The sequence below is a fragment of the Mobula hypostoma genome, chromosome 5, assembly GCF_963921235.1.
Source record: "Mobula hypostoma chromosome 5, sMobHyp1.1, whole genome shotgun sequence".
Lineage (NCBI taxonomy): Eukaryota > Metazoa > Chordata > Chondrichthyes > Myliobatiformes > Myliobatidae > Mobula > Mobula hypostoma.
In genome coordinates this window covers 194,091,367-194,114,251 of record NC_086101.1, presented here as the reverse complement: position 1 = coordinate 194,114,251, position 22,885 = coordinate 194,091,367, and the positions used below count along the sequence as shown (strand labels likewise).

The window sequence follows — 22,885 nt, the reverse complement described above, 5'->3', positions numbered from 1 at the left end:
TCATGTAGACAGGACCATGTGCACCATCTTCTTCCCTGTTGCCAGTGACACGCTCTTTAGTTTTGTTGAGCTCTCTATCTCCTTGTACTCTGAGTCATTGTTATTCGAGACTTGTCCCATTGCAGTGCCATCACTAGTATTGCAGTTCAAGAGGAATCTGGCCACAAAGTCAGGTACAGGGAGTAGAGCAGGTGCTGAGCACACAACTGTATGGGCAGAAGCATCACCTCCTGGTGGAACACAAGAATCTGGGACAACAGGTTCATAACTCCCCGTCACAGGTAGATAGGATCCTAACGAGAGCTTTTGGTGCATTGGCTTTCATAGATTAGATCAGGAGATGCAATATTGTATAAGACTTTGGTGAGGCCAAATTTGCAGTACTGCGTGCTGTGCTGGAGAGATATCAATGATATTGAAAGAGCACAGAGAAAATTTTCAATAATGTTGCTGGGAATCGAGGACCTGTTGTGTGCTGGGGCAGCAGGCTGAGGGTAGCAGACGCCAACAGAATCAACAAACTCATTCGTAAGGCCAGTGATGTTGTGGGGATGGAACTGGACTCTCTGACGGTGGTGTCTGAAAAGAGGATGCTGTCTAAGTTGCATGCCATCTTGGTCAATGTCTCCCATCCACTACATAATGGACTGGGTGGGCACAGGAGTACATTCAGCCAGAGACTCATTCCACCGAGATGCAACACAGAGCGTCATAGGAAGTCATTCCTGCCTGTGGCCATCAAACTTTACAACTCCTCCCTTGGAGGGTCAGACATCCTGAGCCAATAGGCTGGTCCTGGACATTTCATGATTTACTGGCATAATTTACATATTACTATTTAACTATTTATGGTTCTATTACTATTTATTATTTATGGTGCAACTGTAACGAAAACCAATTTCCCCCGGGACAATAAAGTATGACTATGACTTAGTTAATAGGTTAGGGCTTTATTTCCTGGAGATAGAAGATTGAGAGGAGATTTGATAGAGGTATGCAACATTATGAGGGGAATAGAGAGGGTAAATGCAAGCAGGCTTTTTCCACTGAGTTTGGGTGAGATTAGAACTCGAGGTCATGGGTTAAGGGTGAAAGGTGAAATATTTAAGGGGAATACGCGGGGAAACTTCTTCATTCAGAGGGTAGTGAGAGTATGGAACGAGCTGCCAGCACAAGTGGTGGATGTGGAGACAATTTCAACGTTTAAGACAAATTATGATAGGTATATGGGATGCAGGGCTGTGGTCCAGGTGCAGGTTGATGGGACTAACAGTTTAGCACAGAGGATGTGTGGAAGGCCTGTTTCTGTATTCTACCGCTCTACGAGTCCGGTTTGGTAGGGGAGTGGGCAGCCATCTCACACCTGCTGCCCTGGGTCCACAGGGCCAATATCCTGGGGATGGAGCCTTTGAGAAACCCTTTCAACAACAACCTCTACAATGGGATATGCAACACGGTTTACGACGGCATCGAGAGGGTCCGCGTCCGTATCCCCTGGAACATCAACGCATTCCGCTACCAGGTCACAACGCGCAGTCCCGGGGGGGGGGGGGCCAGTGGGAGAGGATGGAGGAAGGAGAGGGAGGAGGAGGGAGGGGAGGGAGAGAGGACAGACGGGGAGGGAAGGTGAGGAAGAGAGGGGATGAGGGGAAGGGGAGGAGGGAGTGGAGAGAGGAAGAGAGGCCAGAGGGGGAAAGAGCTGATGAGGGGAGAGAGGTTGGAGGGAGGAGAGAGAAGGTAGGGAGTTTTTGGGAGGGGGAGGGGATGGAGTTGTTGGGAGGGGAGGGAATGCAGTTGTTGGCAGGACAGAAGGGAGGGTAGGGAGTTGTTAGGATGAGACTGTAGGTGTAGAGGGGGCACGAGGGTGGTGGGTATGACCTTTCTCCAAACGAACACTGTGGTCCCCTCCCACCTACCCAGACATACGCCCGGCAGCAGTTCACCACCGAGATGTACGAAAGCTCTAGCGAAGTCGTCAAGAAGTTCTTCAAGGAGATCACCAGCAAATTCAACGCGGGGTTCTCACTGAAAATAAACACGAAGGTGAACTTCTCAGCTGGGTTGCACATCAGCGCCAACTTCAGCAAAAGCTTCGAGAAACTGCTGACTCACAAAGAGTTCCAGGTGACGAACCGACACCGTGGGGGGGTGGGGGGTGGGGGGGCTCTGGTACGGGGAGGGCAGAGGCAAAGGAGGAGCCTAGAGAGGGGTCAGGAGTAAACAGGGTACAGGGAGCAGACAGGGCTGGGGAGGGAAGGGTCAGAGAGGGGACAGGAGTGGGGAGAGAGGGGATAGAGAGGGGACAGGAGTGGGGAGGAGGGGATAGAGAGGGGACAGGAGTGGGGAGGGAGGGGATAGAGAGGAGGGAGGGGATAGAGAGGGGACAGGAGTGGGGAGGGAGGGGATAGAGAGGGGACAGGAGTGAGGAGGGAGGGGATAGAGAGGAGGGAGGGGATAGAGAGGGGACAGGAGTGAGGAGGGAGGGGATAGAGAGGGGACAGGAGTGGGGAGGGAGGGGATAGAGAGGGGACAGGAGTGGGGAGGAGGGGATAGAGAGGGGACAGGAGTGGGGGGAGGGGATAGAGAGGGGACAGGAGTATGGAGGGAGGGGATAGTGAGGAGGGAGGGGTCAGAGAGGGGACAGGAGTGGGGAGGGAGAGTTCAGAGAGGAGGGTACGGTGGGTAAGGGAGGGGTTACAGTAGTAGGGAAGGAGGGCATAGAGAGAAGGGTGTAGTGGGGAAGGAGGGGTAGATGGGGATAGGGTGGTGGTAAAACAGTAAGGAGGAGAGAGACTGTGGGAAAGAAGAGAGAGGAGGAGGTATAGGCGAGGGGTGGGAGAGGGTGGGTGGATGCCCATTCATACACTGCAGGGTGACGCTCCCATCTTTAATTCCTATCACCACTTTCTCCCAAGTTGCTTCCTTTCCCTGTGTTCACATTGACATTGATAAGACCACAAGACATTCGAGCAGAATTAGGCCATTTGGCCCATCGAGTCTGCTCTGCCATTCTATCATGGCTGATTTATTTTTCCTGTCAGCCCTATTCTCCCTGTAACCTTTGATGTCAAATCAAATTAAGTTTAATTGTCATTCAAACTGTACATAGATACAGATGAACAAGACAGCGTTGCTGTGGGCCAAAGTGCGAAAACATACACGTGCATTCAAAATAACGAGAATGGGAGGAAAAGAACCTAGTCACCTAACTCTCTCAGCCTGACAGCCCACCTGCCTCCCTCAACTCAATGGCCCCACCCTACTCTCTCAGCCCGACGTCCCAACTCGTCTCTCTCAGCCCGACGTCCCAACTCGTCTCCCTCAGCCCGACGTCCCAACTCATCTCCCTCAGCCCGACGTCCCAACTCGTCTCCCTCAGCTCAAAAACTCAACTCATCTCCTTCAGCCCGACGTCCCAACTCGTCTCCCTCAGCCCGACGTCCCAACTCATCTCCCTCAGCCCGACGTCCCAACTCGTCTCCCTCAGCTCAAAAACTCAACTCATCTCCTTCAGCCCGACGTCCCAACTCGTCTCCCTCAGCCCGACGTCCCAACTCGTCTCCCTCAGCTCAAAAGCTCAACTCATCTCCCTCAGCCCGACGTCCCAACTCATCTCCCTCAGCCCGACGTCCCAACTCGTCTCCCTCAGCTCAAAAACTCAACTCATCTCCCTCAGCCCGACGTCCCAACTCGTCTCCCTCAGCTCAAAAACTCAACTCATCTCCCTCAGCCCGACGTCCCAACTCATCTCCCTCAGCCCGACGTCCCAACTCGTCTCCCTCAGCTCAAAAACTCAACTCATCTCCCTCAGCCCGACGTCCCAACTCGTCTACCTCAGCCTGACGTCCCAACTCGTCTCCCTCAGCTCAAAAACTCAACTCATCTCCCTCAGCCCGACGTCCCAACTCGTCTCCCTCAGCTCGAAAGCTCAACTCGTCTCCATCAGTTCGATGTCCCGTCCCAACTCTCTCAGCCTGACCGTCCAAATGGCCGTTTTCGGCTAGCTACTCCAGACAATGAGAAGCTCACTGATGCAGTGGACCTGCTGAATGAGTAGTTATTGGAGTCAAGAATAATCTTGCTATGAACAAAGAAAAGTGCACCTTTGGTTGGCCCCCGAGAGGCCGCTGTGTGTACCCACACCACCATCTTACCAGACAATCAGAATTAAAGAATACTTTAAGTATACTCACTGACCTGCCCTGCACAGCCGTCTGCGGCAATGAATTCCACAGATTCACCCCCCTCCAGCAAAAGAAATTCCTCCTCATCTCTGTTCTAAATGGACGTCCCTCTATTCTGATGCTGTGTCCGCTGGTCTTAGACACCCCCAGTAGAGAAAATACCGTCTCCACACCCACTTTATCTAGGTTTCTCACTATTCGACGGGTTCAATAAGATCCCACTCATTCTTCGTAACTCCAGCAACTACAGCCCTAGAGCCATCAACCACACTCCTCATATGCTAACCCTCTCATTCCTGGAATCATTCTTGTGAACCTGCTCCGGGTCCTCCACAATATCAGCACATCCTTCCTTAGATACAGAGCCCAAAACTGTTCACAATACTCCGTGTGATCTGACCAATGCCTTATAAAGCCTCAGCATTACATCCTAGGTTTTACATTCTAGCCCTCTGTTGGAGTAGTTAGAATGAATCAGGTTGAGCATTTCAAATGTTGACGTAGGAGAGTGGAGGGTGAGAGGGCAGTGGAGGGTGAGAGGGGAGTGGAGGGTGAGAGGGCAGTGAAGGGTGAGAGGGCAGTGGAGGGTGAGAGGGGAGAAACAGGGTGAGAGGGGAGTGGAGGGTAAGAGGGCAGTGGAGGGTGAGAGGGGAGTGGAGGGTGAGAGGGGAGTGGAGGGTGAGAGGGCAGTGGAGGGTGAGAGGGGAGAAACAGGGTGAGAGGGGAGTGGAGGGTGAGAGGGGAGTGGAGGGTGAGAGGGTAGTGGAGGGTGAGAGGGGAGTGGAGGGTGAGAGGGCAGTGGAGGATGAGAGGGCAGTGGAGGGTGAGAGGGGAGTGGAGGGTGAGAGGGGAGTGGAGGGTGAGAGGGCAGTGGAGGGTGAGAGGGCAGTGGAGGGTGAGAGGGCAGTGGAGGGTGAGAGGGAGAAACAGTGAGGGTGAGAGGGGAGTGGAGGGTGAGAGGGTAGTGGAGGGTGAGAGGGGAGTGGAGGGTGAGAGGGCAGTGGAGGGTGAGAGGGCAGTGGAGGGTGAGAGGGCAGTGGAGGGTGAGAGGGGAGTGGAGGGGGTGGAGGGTGAGGGCAGTGGAGGGTGAGAGGGGAGTGGAGGGTGAGAGGGCAGTGGAGGGTGAGAGGGGAGTGGAGGGTGAGAGGGCAGTGGAGGGTGAGAGGGGGTGAGAGGGGAGTGGAGGGTGAGAGGGCAGTGGAGGGTGAGAGGGGAGTGGAGGGTGAGAGGGGAGTGGAGGGTGAGAGGGGAGTGGAGGGTGAGAGGGTAGTGGAGGGTGAGAGGGGAGTGGAGGGTGAGAGGGCAGTGGAGGGTGAGAGGGGAGTGGAGGGTGAGAGGGGAGTGGAGGGTGAGAGGGGAGTGGAGGGTGAGAGGAGAGTGGAGGGTGAGAGGGCAGTGGAGGGTGAGAGGGGAGTGGAGGGTGAGAGGGCAGTGAAGGGTGAGAGGGCAGTGGAGGGTGAGAGGGGAGAAACAGGGTGAGAGGGGAGTGGAGGGTGAGAGGGCAGTGGAGGGTGAGAGGGGAGTGGAGGGTGAGAGGGCAGTGGAGGGTGAGAGGGCAGTGGAGGGTGAGAGGGGAGAAACAGGGTGAGAGGGGAGTGGAGGGTGAGAGGGCAGTGGAGGGTGAGAGGGCAGTGGAGGGTGAGAGGGCAGTGGAGGGTGAGAGGGGAGTGGAGGGTGAGAGGGAGTGGAGGGTGAGAGGGGAGTGGAGGGTGAGAGGGGAGTGGAGGGTGAGAGGGCAGTGGAGGGTGAGAGGGCAGTGGAGGGTGAGAGGGCAGTGGAGGGTGAGAGGGCAGTGGAGGGTGAGAGGGGAGAAACAGGGTGAGAGGGGAGTGGAGGGTGAGAGGGGAGTGGAGGGTGAGAGGGGAGTGGAGGGTGAGAGGGGAGTGGAGGGTGAGAGGGCAGTGGAGGGTGAGAGGGGAGACACCGGGTGAGAGGGGAGGGGAGGGTGAGAGGGGAGGGGAGGGTGAGAGGGGAGTGGAGGGTGAGAGGGCAGTGGAGGGTGAGAGGGCAGTGGAGGGTGAGAGGGAGTGGAGGGTGAGAGGGCAGTGGAGGGTGAGAGGGGAGAAACAGGGTGAGAGGGCAGTGGAGGGTGAGAGGGCAGTGGAGGGTGAGAGGGCAGTGGAGGGTGAGAGGGGAGAAACAGGGTGAGAGGGGAGTGGAGGGTGAGAGGATAGTGGAGGGTGAGAGGGGAGTGGAGGGTGAGAGGGCAGTGGAGGGTGAGAGGGGAGTGGAGGGTGAGAGGGCAGTGGAGGGTGAGAGGGGAGTGGAGGGTGAGAGGGCAGTGGAGGGTGAGAGGGGAGTGGAGGGTGAGAGGGCAGTGGAGGGTGAGAGGGCAGTGGAGGGTGAGAGGGGAGTGGAGGGTGAGAGGGCAGTGGAGGGTGAGAGGGGAGTGGAGGGTGAGAGGGCAGTGGAGGGTGAGAGGGGAGTGGAGGGTGAGAGGGGAGTGGAGGGTGAGAGGGCAGTGGAGGGTGAGAGGGGAGAAACAGGGTGAGAGGGGAGTGGAGGGTGAGAGGGGAGTGGAGGGTGAGAGGGTAGTGGAGGGTGAGAGGGGAGTGGAGGGTGAGAGGGCAGTGGAGGGTGAGAGGGGAGTGGAGGGTGAGAGGGCAGTGGAGGGTGAGAGGGGAGTGGAGGGTGAGAGGGCAGTGGAGGGTGAGAGGGGAGAAACAGGGTGAGAGGAGAGTGGAGGGTGAGAGGGCAGTGGAGGGTGAGAGGGGAGTGGAGGGTGAGAGGGCAGTGGAGGGTGAGAGGGCAGTGGAGGGTGAGAGGGGAGAAACAGGGTGAGAGGGGAGTGGAGGGTGAGAGGGCAGTGGAGGGTGAGAGGGCAGTGGAGGGTGAGAGGGGAGTGGAGGGTGAGAGGGCAGTGGAGGGTGAGAGGGCAGTGGAGGGTGAGAGGGGAGAAACAGGGTGAGAGGGGAGTGGAGGGTGAGAGGGGAGTGGAGGGTGAGAGGGCAGTGGAGGGTGAGAGGGGAGAAACAGGGTGAGAGGGGAGTGGAGGGTGAGAGGGCAGTGGAGGGTGAGAGGGGAGTGGAGGGTGAGAGGGGAGTGGAGGGTGAGAGGGCAGTGGAGGGTGAGAGGGGAGAAACAGGGTGAGAGGGGAGTGGAGGGTGAGAGGGGAGTGGAGGGTGAGAGGGTAGTGGAGGGTGAGAGGGGAGTGGAGGGTGAGAGGGCAGTGGAGGGTGAGAGGGCAGTGGAGGGTGAGAGGGGAGTGGAGGGTGAGAGGGCAGTGGAGGGTGAGAGGGGAGTGGAGGGTGAGAGGGCAGTGGAGGGTGAGAGGGGAGTGGAGGGTGAGAGGGGAGTGGAGGGTGAGAGGGCAGTGGAGGGTGAGAGGGGAGAAACAGGGTGAGAGGGGAGTGGAGGGTGAGAGGGTAGTGGAGGGTGAGAGGGGAGTGGAGGGTGAGAGGGCAGTGGAGGGTGAGAGGGGAGTGGAGGGTGAGAGGGCAGTGGAGGGTGAGAGGGGAGTGGAGGGTGAGAGGGCAGTGGAGGGTGAGAGGGGAGAAACAGGGTGAGAGGAGAGTGGAGGGTGAGAGGGCAGTGGAGGGTGAGAGGGGAGTGGAGGGTGAGAGGGCAGTGGAGGGTGAGAGGGCAGTGGAGGGTGAGAGGGAGAGGGTGAGAGGGGAGTGGAGGGTGAGAGGGGAGTGGAGGGTGAGAGGGCAGTGGAGGGTGAGAGGGCAGTGGAGGGTGAGAGGGGAGTGGAGGGTGAGAGGGCAGTGGAGGGTGAGAGGGCAGTGGAGGGTGAGAGGGGAGAAACAGGGTGAGAGGGGAGTGGAGGGTGAGAGGGGAGTGGAGGGTGAGAGGGTAGTGGAGGGTGAGAGGGGAGTGGAGGGTGAGAGGGCAGTGGAGGGTGAGAGGGGAGTGGAGGGTGAGAGGGCAGTGGAGGGTGAGAGGGGAGTGGAGGGTGAGAGGGCAGTGGAGGGTGAGAGGGCAGTGGAGGGTGAGAGGGGAGTGGAGGGTGAGAGGGCAGTGGAGGGTGAGAGGGGAGTGGAGGGTGAGAGGGCAGTGGAGGGTGAGAGGGGAGTGGAGGGTGAGAGGGGAGTGGAGGGTGAGAGGGCAGTGGAGGGTGAGAGGGGAGAAACAGGGTGAGAGGGGAGTGGAGGGTGAGAGGGGAGTGGAGGGTGAGAGGGTAGTGGAGGGTGAGAGGGGAGTGGAGGGTGAGAGGGCAGTGGAGGGTGAGAGGGGAGTGGAGGGTGAGAGGGCAGTGGAGGGTGAGAGGGGAGTGGAGGGTGAGAGGGCAGTGGAGGGTGAGAGGGGAGAACAGGGTGAGAGGAGAGTGGAGGGTGAGAGGGCAGTGGAGGGTGAGAGGGGAGTGGAGGGTGAGAGGGCAGTGGAGGGTGAGAGGGCAGTGGAGGGTGAGAGGGGAGAAACAGGGTGAGAGGGGAGTGGAGGGTGAGAGGGCAGTGGAGGGTGAGAGGGCAGTGGAGGGTGAGAGGGGAGTGGAGGGTGAGAGGGCAGTGGAGGGTGAGAGGGCAGTGGAGGGTGAGAGGGGAGAAACAGGGTGAGAGGGGAGTGGAGGGTGAGAGGGGAGTGGAGGGTGAGAGGGCAGTGGAGGGTGAGAGGGGAGTGGAGGGTGAGAGGGGAGTGGAGGGTGAGAGGGCAGTGGAGGGTGAGAGGGGAGAAACAGGGTGAGAGGGGAGTGGAGGGTGAGAGGGGAGTGGAGGGTGAGAGGGCAGTGGAGGGTGAGAGGGGAGTGGAGGGTGAGAGGGGAGTGGAGGGTGAGAGGGTAGTGGAGGGTGAGAGGGGAGTGGAGGGTGAGAGGGCAGTGGAGGGTGAGAGGGGAGTGGAGGGTGAGAGGGCAGTGGAGGGTGAGAGGGGAGTGGAGGGTGAGAGGGCAGTGGAGGGTGAGAGGGCAGTGGAGGGTGAGAGGGGAGTGGAGGGTGAGAGGGCAGTGGAGGGTGAGAGGGGAGTGGAGGGTGAGAGGGCAGTGGAGGGTGAGAGGGGAGTGGAGGGTGAGAGGGGAGTGGAGGGTGAGAGGGCAGTGGAGGGTGAGAGGGGGAAACAGGGTGAGAGGGGAGTGGAGGGTGAGAGGGGAGTGGAGGGTGAGAGGGTAGTGGAGGGTGAGAGGGGAGTGGAGGGTGAGAGGGCAGTGGAGGGTGAGAGGGGAGTGGAGGGTGAGAGGGCAGTGGAGGGTGAGAGGGGAGTGGAGGGTGAGAGGGCAGTGGAGGGTGAGAGGGGAGAAACAGGGTGAGAGGAGAGTGGAGGGTGAGAGGGCAGTGGAGGGTGAGAGGGGAGTGGAGGGTGAGAGGGCAGTGGAGGGTGAGAGGGCAGTGGAGGGTGAGAGGGCAGTGGAGGGTGAGAGGGGAGAAACAGGGTGAGAGGGGAGTGGAGGGTGAGAGGGCAGTGGAGGGTGAGAGGGCAGTGGAGGGTGAGAGGGGAGTGGAGGGTGAGAGGGCAGTGGAGGGTGAGAGGGCAGTGGAGGGTGAGAGGGGAGAGGGTGAGAGGGGCAGTGGAGGGTGAGAGGGGAGTGGAGGGTGAGAGGGGAGTGGAGGGTGAGAGGGCAGTGGAGGGTGAGAGGGGAGAAACAGTGGAGGGTGAGAGGGTGGAGAGTGGAGGGTGAGAGGGCAGTGGAGGGTGAGAGGGGAGTGGAGGGTGAGAGGGCAGTGGAGGGTGAGAGGGAGTGGAGGGTGAGAGGGGAGTGGAGGGTGAACAGGGTGAGAGGAGAGTGGAGGGTGAGAGGGCAGTGGAGGGTGGAGGGTGGAGGGTGAGAGGGAGTGGAGGGTGAGAGGGCAGTGGAGGGTGAGAGGGGAGTGGAGGGTGAGAGGGCAGTGGAGGGTGAGAGGGGAGAACAGGGTGAGAGGGCAGTGGAGGGTGAGAGGGCAGTGGAGGGTGAGAGGGCAGTGGAGGGTGAGAGGGGAACAGGGTGAGAGGGAGTGGAGGGTGAGAGGGGAGTGGAGGGTGAGAGGGCAGTGGAGGGTGAGGGGAGTGAGAGAGGGAGTGGAGGGTGAGAGGGCAGTGGAGGGTGAGAGGGGAGTGAGAGGGTGGGGAGAGGGAGTGGAGGGTGAGAGGGCAGTGGAGGGTGAGAGGGAGTGAGAGGGGAGTGGAGGGTGAGAGGGGAGTGGAGGGTGAGAGGGCAGTGGAGGGTGGAGGGTGAGAGGGCAGTGGAGGGTGAGAGGGCAGTGGAGGGTGAGAGGGGAGTGGAGGGTGAGAGGGCAGTGGAGGGTGAGAGGGGAGTGGAGGGTGAGAGGGCAGTGGAGGGTGAGAGGGGAGTGGAGGGTGAGAGGGGAGTGGAGGGTGAGAGGGCAGTGGAGGGTGAGAGGGGAGAAACAGGTGAGAGGGGAGTGGAGGGTGAGAGGGGAGTGGAGGGTGAACAGGGTGAGTGGAGGGTGAGAGAGTGGAGGGTGAGAGGGAGTGGAGGTGAGAGGGAGTGAGGGTGAGAGGGTGAGGGTGAGAGGGCAGTGGAGGGTGAGAGGGAAACAGGGTGAGAGGGAGTGGAGGGTGAGAGGGCAGTGGAGTGGAGGGTGAGAGGGCAGTGGAGGGTGAGAGGGGAGAAACAGGGTGAGAGGGGAGTGGAGGGTGAGAGGGCAGTGGAGGGTGAGAGGGCAGTGGAGGGTGAGAGGGGAGTGGAGGGTGAGAGGGCAGTGGAGGGTGAGAGGGCAGTGGAGGGTGAGAGGGCAGTGGAGGGTGAGAGGGGAGAAACAGGGTGAGAGGGGAGTGGAGGGTGAGAGGGGAGTGGAGGGTGAGAGGGCAGTGGAGGGTGAGAGGGGAGTGGAGGGTGAGAGGGGAGTGGAGGGTGAGAGGGCAGTGGAGGGTGAGAGGGGAGAAACAGGGTGAGAGGGGAGTGGAGGGTGAGAGGGTAGTGGAGGGTGAGAGGGGAGTGGAGGGTGAGAGGGGAGTGGAGGGTGAGAGGGCAGTGGAGGGTGAGAGGGGAGTGGAGGGTGAGAGGGGAGTGGAGGGTGAGAGGGCAGTGGAGGGTGAGAGGGGAGTGGAGGGTGAGAGGGGAGTGGAGGGTGAGAGGGGAGTGGAGGGTGAGAGGGCAGTGGAGGGTGAGAGGGGAGTGGAGGGTGAGAGGGCAGTGGAGGGTGAGAGGGCAGTGGAGGGTGAGAGGGGAGTGGAGGGTGAGAGGGCAGTGGAGGGTGAGAGGGGAGAAACAGGGTGAGAGGGCAGTGGAGGGTGAGAGGGCAGTGGAGGGTGAGAGGGGAGTGGAGGGTGAGAGGGCAGTGGAGGGTGAGAGGGCAGTGGAGGGTGAGAGGGGAGTGGAGGGTGAGAGGGGAGTGGAGGGTGAGAGGGCAGTGGAGGGTGAGAGGGGAGAAACAGGGTGAGAGGGGAGTGGAGGGTGAGAGGGGAGTGGAGGGTGAGAGGGTAGTGGAGGGTGAGAGGGGAGTGGAGGGTGAGAGGGCAGTGGAGGGTGAGAGGGGAGTGGAGGGTGAGAGGGCAGTGGAGGGTGAGAGGGGAGTGGAGGGTGAGAGGGCAGTGGAGGGTGAGAGGGGAGAAACAGGGTGAGAGGAGAGTGGAGGGTGAGAGGGCAGTGGAGGGTGAGAGGGGAGTGGAGGGTGAGAGGGCAGTGGAGGGTGAGAGGGGAGTGGAGGGTGAGAGGGCAGTGGAGGGTGAGAGGGGAGAAACAGGGTGAGAGGGGAGTGGAGGGTGAGAGGGCAGTGGAGGGTGAGAGGGCAGTGGAGGGTGAGAGGGGAGTGGAGGGTGAGAGGGCAGTGGAGGGTGAGAGGGCAGTGGAGGGTGAGAGGGGAGGGGAGTGAGAGGGGCAGTGGAGGGTGAGAGGGGAGTGGAGGGTGAGAGGGCAGGGAGGGTGAGAGGGGGTGAGGGTGAGAGGGCAGTGGAGGGTGAGAGGGGGAGTGGAGGGTGAGAGGGAGTGGAGGGTGAGAGGGGAGTGGAGGGTGAGAGGGCAGTGGAGGGTGAGAGGGGAGTGGAACAGGGTGAGAGGGGAGTGGAGGGTGAGAGGGGTGGAGTGAGAGGGGAGTGGAGGGTGAGAGGGGAGTGGAGGGTGAGAGGGGAGTGGAGGGTGAGAGGGCAGTGGAGGGTGAGAGGGCAGTGGAGGGTGAGAGGGGAGTGGAGGGTGAGAGGGGAGAAACAGGGTGAGAGGGGAGTGGAGGGTGAGAGGGCAGTGGAGGGTGAGAGGGGAGTGGAGGGTGAGAGGGCAGTGGAGGGTGAGAGGGCAGTGGAGGGTGAGAGTGGAGTGGAGGGTGAGAGGGCAGTGGAGGGTGAGAGGGGAGAAACAGGGTGAGAGGGGAGTGGAGGGTGAGAGGGAGTGGAGGGTGAGAGGGCAGTGGAGGGTGAGAGGGGTGGAGAGGGCAGTGGAGGGTGAGAGAGGGAGAGAAGTGGAGGGTGAGAGGGGAGTGGAGGGTGAGAGGGCAGTGGAGGGTGAGAGGGGAGTGGAGAGAGGGGAGTGGAGGGTGAGAGGGCAGTGGAGGGTGAGAGGGGAGTGGAGGGTGAGAGGGGAGTGGAGGGTGAGAGGGTAGTGGAGGGTGAGAGGGGAGTGGAGGGTGAGAGGGCGTGGAGTGGAGGGTGAGAGGGTGAGAGGGAGTGGAGGGTGAGAGGGCAGTGGAGGGTGAGAGGGGAGTGGAGGGTGAGAGGGCAGGGTGAGAGGGGAGTGGAGGGTGAGAGGGCAGTGGAGGGTGAGAGGGCAGTGGAGGGTGAGAGGGCAGTGGAGGGTGAGAGGTGAGAGGGGAGTGGAGGGTGAGAGGGCAGTGGAGGGTGAGAGGGGAGAAAGGGTGAGAGGGAGTGGAGGGTGAGAGGGGTGGAGGGTGAGAGGGCAGTGGAGGGTGAGAGGGGAGTGGAGGGTGAGAGGGCAGTGGAGGGTGAGAGGGGAGTGGAGGGTGAGAGGGGAGTGGAGGGTGAGAGGGCAGTGGAGGGTGAGAGGGGAGTGGAGGGTGAGAGGGCAGTGGAGGGTGAGAGGGGAGTGGAAACAGGGTGAGAGGGGAGTGGAGGGTGAGAGGGGAGTGGAGGGTGAGAGGGCAGTGGAGGGTGAGAGGGGAGTGGAGGGTGAGAGGGCAGTGGAGGGTGAGAGGGTAGTGGAGGGTGAGAGGGGAGTGGAGGGTGAGAGGGGAAGGAGGGTGAGAGGGCAGTGGAGGGTGAGAGGGGAGTGGAGGGTGAGAGGGCAGTGGAGGGTGAGAGGGGAGTGGAGGGTGAGAGGGCAGTGGAGGGTGAGAGGGGAGTGGAGGGTGAGAGGGCAGTGGAGGGTGAGAGGGGAGAAACAGGGTGAGAGGAGAGTGGAGGGTGAGAGGGCAGTGGAGGGTGAGAGGGGAGTGGAGGGTGAGAGGGCAGTGGAGGGTGAGAGGGGAGTGGAGGGTGAGAGGGGAGTGGAGGGTGAGAGGGGAGTGGAGGGTGAGAGGGGAGAAACAGGGTGAGAGGGGAGTGGAGGGTGAGAGGGCAGTGGAGGGTGAGAGGGGAGTGGAGGGTGAGAGGGCAGTGGAGGGTGAGAGGGCAGTGGAGGGTGAGAGGGGAGTGGAGGGTGAGAGGGCAGTGGAGGGTGAGAGGGGAGAAACAGGGTGAGAGGGCAGTGGAGGGTGAGAGGGCAGTGGAGGGTGAGAGGGCAGTGGAGGGTGAGAGGGGAGAAACAGGGTGAGAGGGGAGTGGAGGGTGAGAGGGGAGTGGAGGGTGAGAGGGCAGTGGAGGGTGAGAGGGGAGTGGAGGGTGAGAGGGGAGTGGAGGGTGAGAGGGCAGTGGAGGGTGAGAGGGGAGAAACAGGGTGAGAGGGGAGTGGAGGGTGAGAGGGGAGTGGAGGGTGAGAGGGTAGTGGAGGGTGAGAGGGGAGTGGAGGGTGAGAGGGCAGTGGAGGGTGAGAGGGCAGTGGAGGGTGAGAGGGGAGTGGAGGGTGAGAGGGGGTGGAGTGGAGGGGAGTGGAGGGTGAGAGGGAGTGGAGGGTGAGAGGGGAGTGGAGGGTGAGAGGGCAGTGGAGGGTGAGAGGGGGAGGGTGAGAGGGCAGTGGAGGGTGAGAGGGGAGTGGAGGGTGAGAGGGCAGTGGAGGGTGAGAGGGGAGTGGAGGGTGAGAGGGCAGTGGAGGGTGAGAGGGAGTGGAGGGTGAGAGGGGAGTGGAGGGTGAGAGGGCAGTGGAGGGTGAGAGGGGAGAAACAGGGTGAGAGGGGAGTGGAGGGTGAGAGGGTAGTGGAGGGTGAGAGGGGAGTGGAGGGTGAGAGGGCAGTGGAGGGTGAGAGGGATGGAGTGGAGGGTGAGAGGGCAGTGGAGGGTGAGAGGGGAGAAACAGGGTGAGAGGGGAGTGGAGGGTGAGAGGGGGAGTGGAGGGTGAGAGGGGAGTGGAGGGTGAGAGGGCAGTGGAGGGTGAGAGGGCAGTGGAGGGTGAGAGGGAGTGGAGGGTGAGAGGGCAGTGGAGGGTGAGAGGGGAGAACAGGGTGAGAGGGAGTGGGAGAGTGGAGGGTGAGAGGGCAGTGGAGGGTGAGAGGGGAGTGGAGGGTGAGAGGGCAGTGGAGGGTGAGAGGGCAGTGGAGGGTGAGAGGGGAGTGAGAGGGGAGGGAGAGGGTGAGAGGGCAGTGGAGGGTGAGAGGGGAGTGGAGGGTGAGAGGGCAGTGGAGGGTGAGAGGGGAGAGTGGAGGGTGAGAGGGGAGTGGAGGGTGAGAGGGCAGTGGAGGGTGAGAGGGGAGTGGAGGGTGAGAGGGGAGTGGAGGGTGAGAGGGCAGTGGAGGGTGAGAGGGGAGTGGAGGGTGAGAGGGCAGTGGAGGGTGAGAGGGGAGTGGAGGGTGAGAGGGGAGTGGAGGGTGAGAGGGGAGTGGAGGGTGAGAGGGGAGTGGAGGGTGAGAGGGAGTGGAGGGTGAGAGGGCAGTGGAGGGTGAGAGGGCAGTGGAGGGTGAGAGGGCAGTGGAGGGTGAGAGGGGAAAACAGGGTGAGAGGGAGTGGAGGGTGAGAGGGCAGTGGAGGGTGAGAGGGGAGGGTGAGAGGGGAGTGGAGGGTGAGAGGGGAGTGGAGGGTGAGAGGGCAGTGGAGGGTGAGAGGGGAGAACAGGGTGAGAGGGGAGTGGAGGGTGAGAGGGGAGTGGAGGGTGAGAGGGGAGTGGAGGGTGAGAGGGGAGTGGAGGGTGAGAGGGCAGTGGAGGGTGAGAGGGGAGTGGAGGGTGAGAGGGCAGTGGAGGGTGAGAGGGTAGTGGAGGGTGAGAGGGGAGTGGAGGGTGAGAGGGGAGTGGAGGGTGAGAGGGCAGTGGAGGGTGAGAGGGCAGTGGAGGGTGGAGGGTGAGAGGGGAGTGGAGGGTGAGAGGGCAGTGGAGGGTGAGAGGGCAGTGGAGGGTGAGAGGGGAGTGGAGGGTGAGAGGGCAGTGGAGGGTGAGAGGGAGGGAGAGACAGGGTGAGAGAGGGGCAGTGGAGGGTGAGAGGGGGCAGGGTGGAGGGGAGTGGAGGGTGAGAGGGGAGTGGAGGGTGAGAGGGCAGTGGAGGGTGAGAGGGGAGTGGAGGGTGAGAGGGGAGTGGAGGGTGAGAGGGCAGTGGAGGGTGAGAGGGGAGTGGAGGGTGAGAGGGCAGTGGAGGGTGAGAGGGGGAGGGTGAGAGGGGAGTGGAGGGTGAGAGGGGAGTGGAGGGTGAGAGGGCAGTGGAGGGTGAGAGGGGAGTGGAGGGTGGAGAGAGTGGAGGGTGAGAGGGAGTGGAGGGTGGAGGGGAGTGGAGGGTGAGAGGGGAGTGGAGGGTGAGAGGGGAGAAACAGGGTGAGAGGTGGAGGGTGGAGGGTGAGAGGGCAGTGGAGGGTGAGAGGGGAGTGGAGGGTGAGAGGGCAGTGGAGGGTGAGAGGGCAGTGGAGGGTGAGAGGGGAGTGGAGGGTGAGAGGGCAGTGGAGGGTGAGAGGGGAGAAACAGGGTGAGAGGGCAGTGGAGGGTGAGAGGGGAGTGGAGGGTGAGAGGGCAGTGGAGGGTGAGAGGGGAGTGGAGGGTGAGAGGGGAGTGGAGGGTGAGAGGGCAGTGGAGGGTGAGAGGGGAGTGGAGGGTGAGAGGGGAGTGGAGGGTGAGAGGGCAGTGGAGGGTGAGAGGGGAGTGGAGGGTGAGAGGGCAGTGGAGGGTGAGAGGGGAGTGGAGGGTGAGAGGGGAGTGGAGGGTGAGAGGGCAGTGGAGGGTGAGAGGGGAGTGGAGGGTGAGAGGGCAGTGGAGGGTGAGAGGGGAGTGGAGGGTGAGAGGGCAGTGGAGGGTGAGAGGGGAGTGGAGGGTGAGAGGGCAGTGGAGGGTGAGAGGGGAGAAACAGGGTGAGAGGAGAGTGGAGGGTGAGAGGGAGTGGGAGAGGGGAGTGGAGGGTGAGAGGGCAGTGGAGGGTGAGAGGGCAGTGGAGGGTGAGAGGGGAGTGGAGGGTGAGAGGGGAGTGGAGGGTGAGAGGGTAGTGGAGGGTGAGAGGGGAGTGGAGGGTGAGAGGGCAGTGGAGGGTGAGAGGGGAGTGGAGGGTGAGAGGGCAGTGGAGGGTGAGAGGGGAGTGGAAGGTGAGAGGGCAGTGGAGGGTGAGAGGGGAGAAACAGGGTGAGAGGGGAGTGGAGGGTGAGAGGGGAGTGGAGGGTGAGAGGGCAGTGGAGGGTGAGAGGGGAGTGGAGGGTGAGAGGGGAGTGGAGGGTGAGAGGGCAGTGGAGGGTGAGAGGGGAGTGGAGGGTGAGAGGGCAGTGGAGGGTGAGAGGGGAGTGGAGGGTGAGAGGGCAGTGGAGGGTGAGAGGGGAGTGGAGGGTGAGAGGGCAGTGGAGGGTGAGGGTGAGAGGAGAGTGGAGGGTGAGAGGGCAGTGGAGGGTGAGAGGGGAGTGGAGGGTGGAGGGCAGTGGAGGGTGAGAGGGGAGTGGAGGGTGAGAGGGGAGTGGAGGGTGAGAGGGGAGTGGAGGGTGAGAGGGCAGTGGAGGGTGAGAGGGTAGTGGAGGGTGAGAGGGGAGTGGAGGGTGAGAGGGGAGAAACAGGGTGAGAGGGGAGTGGAGGGTGAGAGGGCAGTGGAGGGTGAGAGGGGAGTGGAGGGTGAGAGGGCAGTGGAGGGTGAGAGGGGAGTGGAGGGTGAGAGGGGAGTGGAGGGTGAGAGGGCAGTGGAGGGTGAGAGGGGAGTGGAGGGTGAGAGGGCAGTGGAGGGTGAGAGGGGAGTGGAGGGTGAGAGGGCAGTGGAGGGTGAGAGGGGAGTGGAGGGTGAGAGGGCAGTGGAGGGTGAGAGGGGAGTGGAGGGTGAGAGGGCAGTGGAGGGTGAGAGGGGAGTGGAGGGTGAGAGGGCAGTGGAGGGTGAGAGGGGAGTGGAGGGTGAGAGGGCAGTGGAGGGTGAGAGGGGAGTGGAAGGTGAGAGGGGAGTGGAGGGTGAGAGGGCAGTGGAGGGTGAGAGGGGAGTGGAGGGTGAGAGGGCAGTGGAGGGTGAGAGGGGAGAAACAGGGTGAGAGGAGAGTGGAGGGTGAGAGGGCAGTGGAGGGTGAGAGGGGAGTGGAGGGTGAGAGGGCAGTGGAGGGTTAGAGGGCAGTGGAGGGTGAGAGGGGAGTGGAGGGTGAGAGGGGAGTGGAGGGTGAGAGGGGAGTGGAGGGTGAGAGGGGAGTGGAGGGTGAGAGGGCAGTGGAGGGTGAGAGGGGAGTGGAGGGTGAGAGGGCAGTGGAGGGTGAGAGGGGAGTGCAGGGTGAGAGGGGAGTGGAGGGTGAGAGGGGAGAAACAGGGTGAGAGGAGAGTGGAGGGTGAGAGGGCAGTGGAGGGTGAGAGGGCAGTGGAGGGTGAGAGGGGAGTGGAGGGTGAGAGGGTAGTGGAGGGTGAGAGGGGAGTGGAGGGTGAGAGGGCAGTGGAGGGTGAGAGGGGAGTGGAGGGTGAGAGGGCAGTGGAGGGTGAGAGGGGAGTGGAGGGTGAGAGGGCAGTGGAGGGTGAGAGGGGAGTGGAGGGTGAGAGGGCAGTGGAGGGTGAGAGGGGAGTGGAGGGTGAGAGGGCAGTGGAGGGTGAGAGGGGAGTGGAGGGTGAGAGGGCAGTGGAGGGTGAGAGGGGAGTGGAGGGTGAGAGGGGAGTGGAGGGTGAGAGGGCAATGGAGGGTGAGAGGGGAGTGGAGGGTGAGAGGGCAGTGGAGGGTGAGAGGGGAGTGGAGGGTGAGAGGGCAGTGGAGGGTGAGAGGGGAGTGGAGGGTGAGAGGGCAGTGGAGGGTGAGAGGGGAGTGGAGGGTGAGAGGGGAGTGGAGGGTGAGAGGGCAGTGGAGGGTGAGAGGGGAGTGGAGGGTGAGAGGGCAGTGGAGGGTGAGGGGAGTGGAGGGTGAGAGGGCAGTGGAGGGTGAGAGGGGAGTGGAGGGTGAGAGGGCAGTGGAGGGTGAGAGGGGAGTGGAGGGTGAGAGGGCAGTGGAGGGTGAGAGGGGAGAAACAGGGTGAGAGGGGAGTGGAGGGTGAGAGGGCCGTGGAGGGTGAGAGGGGAGTGGAGGGTGAGAGGGGAGTGGAGGGTGAGAGGGCAGTGGAGGGTGAGAGGGGAGTGGAGGGTGAGAGGGCAGTGGAGGGTGAGAGGGGAGTGGAGGGTGAGAGGGCAGTGGAGGGTGAGAGGGGAGTGGAGGGTGAGAGGGCAGTGGAGGGTGAGAGGGGAGTGGAGGGTGAGAGGGCAGTGGAGGGTGAGAGGGGAGTGGAGGGTGAGAGGGCAGTGGAGGGTGAGAGGGGAGTGGAGGGTGAGAGGGGAGTGGAGGGTGAGAGGGGAGTGGAGGGTGAGAGGGCAGTGGAGGGTGAGAGGGGAGTGGAGGGTGAGAGGGCAGTGGAGGGTGAGAGGGCAGTGGAGGGTGAGAGGGGAGTGGAGGGTGAGAGGGAGTGGAGGGTGAGAGGGGAGAAACAGGGTGAGAGGGCAGTGGAGGGTGAGAGGGCAGTGGAGGGTGAGAGGGCAGTGGAGGGTGAGAGGGGAGAAACAGGGTGAGAGGGGAGTGGAGGGTGAGAGTGGAGTGGAGGGTGAGAGGGCAGTGGAGGGTGAGAGGGGTGTGGAGGGTGAGAGGGGAGTGGAGGGTGAGAGGGCAGTGGAGGGTGAGAGGGGAGAAACAGGGTGAGAGGGGAGTGGAGGGTGAGAGGGGAGTGGAGGGTGAGAGGGTAGTGGAGGGTGAGAGGGGAGTGGAGGCTGAGAGGGCAGTGGAGGGTGAGAGGGCAGTGGAGGGTGAGAGGGCAGTGGAGGGTGAGAGGGGAGTGGAGGGTGAGAGGGCAGTGGAGGGTGAGAGGGGAGTGGAGGGTGAGAGGGCAGTGGAGGGTGAGAGGGGAGTGGAGGGTGAGAGGGCAGTGGAGGGTGAGAGGGCAGTGGAGGGTGAGAGGGGAGTGGAGGGTGAGAGGGGAGTGGAGGGTGAGAGGGGAGTGGAGGGTGAGAGGGCAGTGGAGGGTGAGAGGGGAGAAACAGGGTGAGAGGGGAGTGGAGGGTGAGAGGGGAGTGGAGGGTGAGAGGGTAGTGGAGGGTGAGAGGGGAGTGGAGGGTGAGAGGGCAGTGGAGGGTGAGAGGGGAGTGGAGGGTGAGAGGGCAGTGGAGGGTGAGAGGGGAGTGGAGGGTGAGAGGGCAGTGGAGGGTGAGAGGGGAGAAACAGGGTGAGAGGAGAGTGGAGGGTGAGAGGGCAGTGGAGGGTGAGAGGGGAGTGGAGGGTGAGAGGGCAGTGGAGGGTGAGAGGGCAGTGGAGGGTGAGAGGGGAGTGGAGGGTGAGAGGGCAGTGGAGGGTGAGAGGGGAGAAACAGGGTGAGAGGGCAGTGGAGGGTGAGAGGGCACTGGAGGGTGAGAGGGGAGTGGAGGGTGAGAGGGCAGTGGAGGGTGAGAGGGCAGTGGAGGGTGAGAGGGGAGTGGAGGGTGAGAGGGGAGGGGAGGGTGAGAGGGCAGTGGAGGGTGAGAGGGGAGTGGAGGGTGAGAGGGCAGTGGAGGGTGAGAGGGGAGAAACAGGGTGAGAGGGGAGTGGAGGGTGAGAGGGCAGTGGAGGGTGAGAGGGGAGTGGAGGGTGAGAGGGGAGTGGAGGGTGAGAGGGCAGTGGAGGGTGAGAGGGGAGTGGAGGGTGAGAGGGCAGTGGAGGGTGAGAGGGGAGTGGAGGGTGAGAGGGGAGTGGAGGGTGTGAGGGGAGTGGAGGGTGAGAGGGGAGTGGAGGGTGAGAGGGGAGTGGAGGGTGAGAGGGCAGTGGAGGGTGAGAGGGCAGTGGAGGGTGAGAGGGCAGTGGAGGGTGAGAGGGGAAAAACAGGGTGAGAGGCGAGTGGAGGGTGAGAGGGCAGTGGAGGGTGAGAGGGGAGTGGAGGGTGAGAGGGGAGTGGAGGGTGAGAGGGCAGTGGAGGGTGAGAGGGGAGAAACAGGGTGAGAGGGGAGTGGAGGGTGAGAGGGGAGTGGAGGGTGAGAGGGTAGTGGAGGGTGAGAGGGGAGTGGAGGGTGAGAGGGCAGTGGAGGGTGAGAGGGGAGTGGAGGGTGAGAGGGCAGTGGAGGGTGAGAGGGGAGTGGAGGGTGAGAGGGCAGTGGAGGGTGAGAGGGGAGAAACAGGGTGAGAGGGCAGTGGAGGGTGAGAGGGCAGTGGAGGGTGAGAGGGGAGTGGAGGGTGAGAGGGCAGTGGAGGGTGAGAGGGCAGTGGAGGGTGAGAGGGGAGTGGAGGGTGAGAGGGCAGTGGAGGGTGAGAGGGGAGAAACAGGGTGAGAGGGCAGTGGAGGGTGAGAGGGCAGTGGAGGGTGAGAGGGGAGTGGAGGGTGAGAGGGCAGTGGAGGGTGAGAGGGGAGTGGAGGGTGAGAGGGGAGTGGAGGGTGAGAGGGCAGTGGAGGGTGAGAGGGGAGTGGAGGGTGAGAGGGCAGTGGAGGGTGAGAGGGGAGAAACAGGGTGAGAGGGGAGTGGAGGGTGAGAGGGGAGTGGAGGGTGAGAGGGTAGTGGAGGGTGAGAGGGGAGTGGAGGGTGAGAGGGGAGTGGAGGGTGAGAGGGCAGTGGAGGGTGAGAGGGGAGTGGAGGGTGAGAGGGGAGAAACAGGGTGAGAGGAGAGTGGAGGGTGAGAGGGCAGTGGAGGGTGAGAGGGGAGTGGAGGGTGAGAGGGCAGTGGAGGGTGAGAGGGGAGTGGAGGGTGAGAGGGCAGTGGAGGGTGAGAGGGGAGAAACAGGGTGAGAGGGCAGTGGAGGGTGAGAGGGGAGTGGAGGGTGAGAGGGCAGTGGAGGGTGAGAGGGGAGTGGAGGGTGAGAGGGGAGTGGAGGGTGAGAGGGCAGTGGAGGGTGAGAGGGGAGTGGAGGGTGAGAGGGGAGTGGAGGGTGAGAGGGCAGTGGAGGGTGAGAGGGGAGTGGAGGGTGAGAGGGCAGTGGAGGGTGAGAGGGGAGTGGAGGGTGAGGGGGGAGTGGAGGGTGAGAGGGCAGTGGAGGGTGAGAGGGGAGTGGAGGGTGAGAGGGCAGTGGAGGGTGAGAGGGGAGTGGAGGGTGAGAGGGCAGTGGAGGGTGAGAGGGGAGTGGAGGGTGAGAGGGCAGTGGAGGGTGAGAGGGGAGAAACAGGGTGAGAGGGCAGTGGAGGGTGAGAGGGCAGTGGAGGGTGAGAGGGGAGTGGAGGGTGAGAGGGCAGTGGAGGGTGAGAGGGCAGTGGAGGGTGAGAGGGGAGTGGAGGGTGAGAGGGCAGTGGAGGGTGAGAGGGCAGTGGAGGGTGAGAGGGCAGTGGAGGGTGAGAGGGGAGAAACAGGGTGAGAGGGGAGTGGAGGGTGAGAGGGGAGTGGAGGGTGAGAGGGTAGTGGAGGGTGAGAGGGGAGTGGAGGGTGAGAGGGCAGTGGAGGGTGAGAGGGGAGTGGAGGGTGAGAGGGGAGTGGAGGGTGAGAGGGGAGAAACAGGGTGAGAGGGGAGTGGAGGGTGAGAGGGGAGTGGAGGGTGAGAGGGCAGTGGAGGGTGAGAGGGGAGTGGAGGGTGAGAGGGGAGTGGAGGGTGAGAGGGCAGTGGAGGGTGAGAGGGGAGTGGAGGGTGAGAGGGCAGTGGAGGGTGAGAGGGGAGTGGAGGGTGAGAGGGCAGTGGAGGGTGAGAGGGGAGTGGAGGGTGAGAGGGCAGTGGAGGGTGAGAGGGGAGAAACAGGGTGAGAGGAGAGTGGAGGGTGAGAGGGCAGTGGAGGGTGAGAGGGGAGTGGAGGGTGAGAGGGCAGTGGAGGGTGAGAGGGCAGTGGAGGGTGAGAGGGGAGTGGAGGGTGAGAGGGTAGTGGAGGGTGAGAGGGGAGTGGAGGGTGAGAGGGGAGTGGAGGGTGAGAGGGCAGTGGAGGGTGAGAGGGGAGTGGAGGGTGAGAGGGCAGTGGAGGGTGAGAGGGTAGTGGAGGGTGAGAGGGGAGTGGAGGGTGAGAGGGGAGAAACTGGGTGAGAGGTGGAGTGAGAGGGAGGGGAGTGGAGGGTGAGAGGGCAGTGGAGGGTGAGAGGGGAGTGGAGGGTGAGAGGGGAGTGGAGGGTGAGAGGGCAGTGGAGGGTGAGAGGGGAGTGGAGGGTGAGAGGGCAGTGGAGGGTGAGAGGGGAGTGGAGGGTGAGAGGGCAGTGGAGGGTGAGAGGGGAGTGGAGGGTGAGAGGGCAGTGGAGGGTGAGAGGGGAGTGGAGGGTGAGAGGGCAGTGGAGGGTGAGAGGGGAGTGGAGGGTGAGAGGGCAGTGGAGGGTGAGAGGGGAGTGGAGGGTGAGAGGGCAGTGGAGGGTGAGAGGGGAGTGGAGGGTGAGAGGGCAGTGGAGGGTGAGAGGGGAGTGGAAGGTGAGAGGGGAGTGGAGGGTGAGAGGGCAGTGGAGGGTGAGAGGGGAGTGGAGGGTGAGAGGGCAGTGGAGGGTGAGAGGGGAGAAACAGGGTGAGAGGAGAGTGGAGGGTGAGAGGGCAGTGGAGGGTGAGAGGGGAGTGGAGGGTGAGAGGGCAGTGGAGGGTGAGAGGGCAGTGGAGGGTGAGAGGGGAGTGGAGGGTGAGAGGGTAGT

The 22,885-nt window shown here is 62.8% G+C and overlaps 1 protein-coding gene across 3 annotated transcripts in view; it reads left to right on the top strand.

Annotated features, from left to right (window-relative positions):
* Nucleotides 1-22,885, top strand: part of c9 (complement component 9) — a 69,228-nt gene that overhangs the window by 29,661 nt on the left and 16,682 nt on the right. For all 3 annotated transcript variants that reach the window (XM_063049622.1, XM_063049623.1, XM_063049624.1), the window contains exons 5-6: nucleotides 1,384-1,522; nucleotides 1,921-2,124. In XM_063049622.1, coding sequence (XP_062905692.1) covers nucleotides 1,384-1,522; nucleotides 1,921-2,124 — 343 coding nt within the window. The remainder of the gene's footprint in view (nucleotides 1-1,383; nucleotides 1,523-1,920; nucleotides 2,125-22,885) is intronic.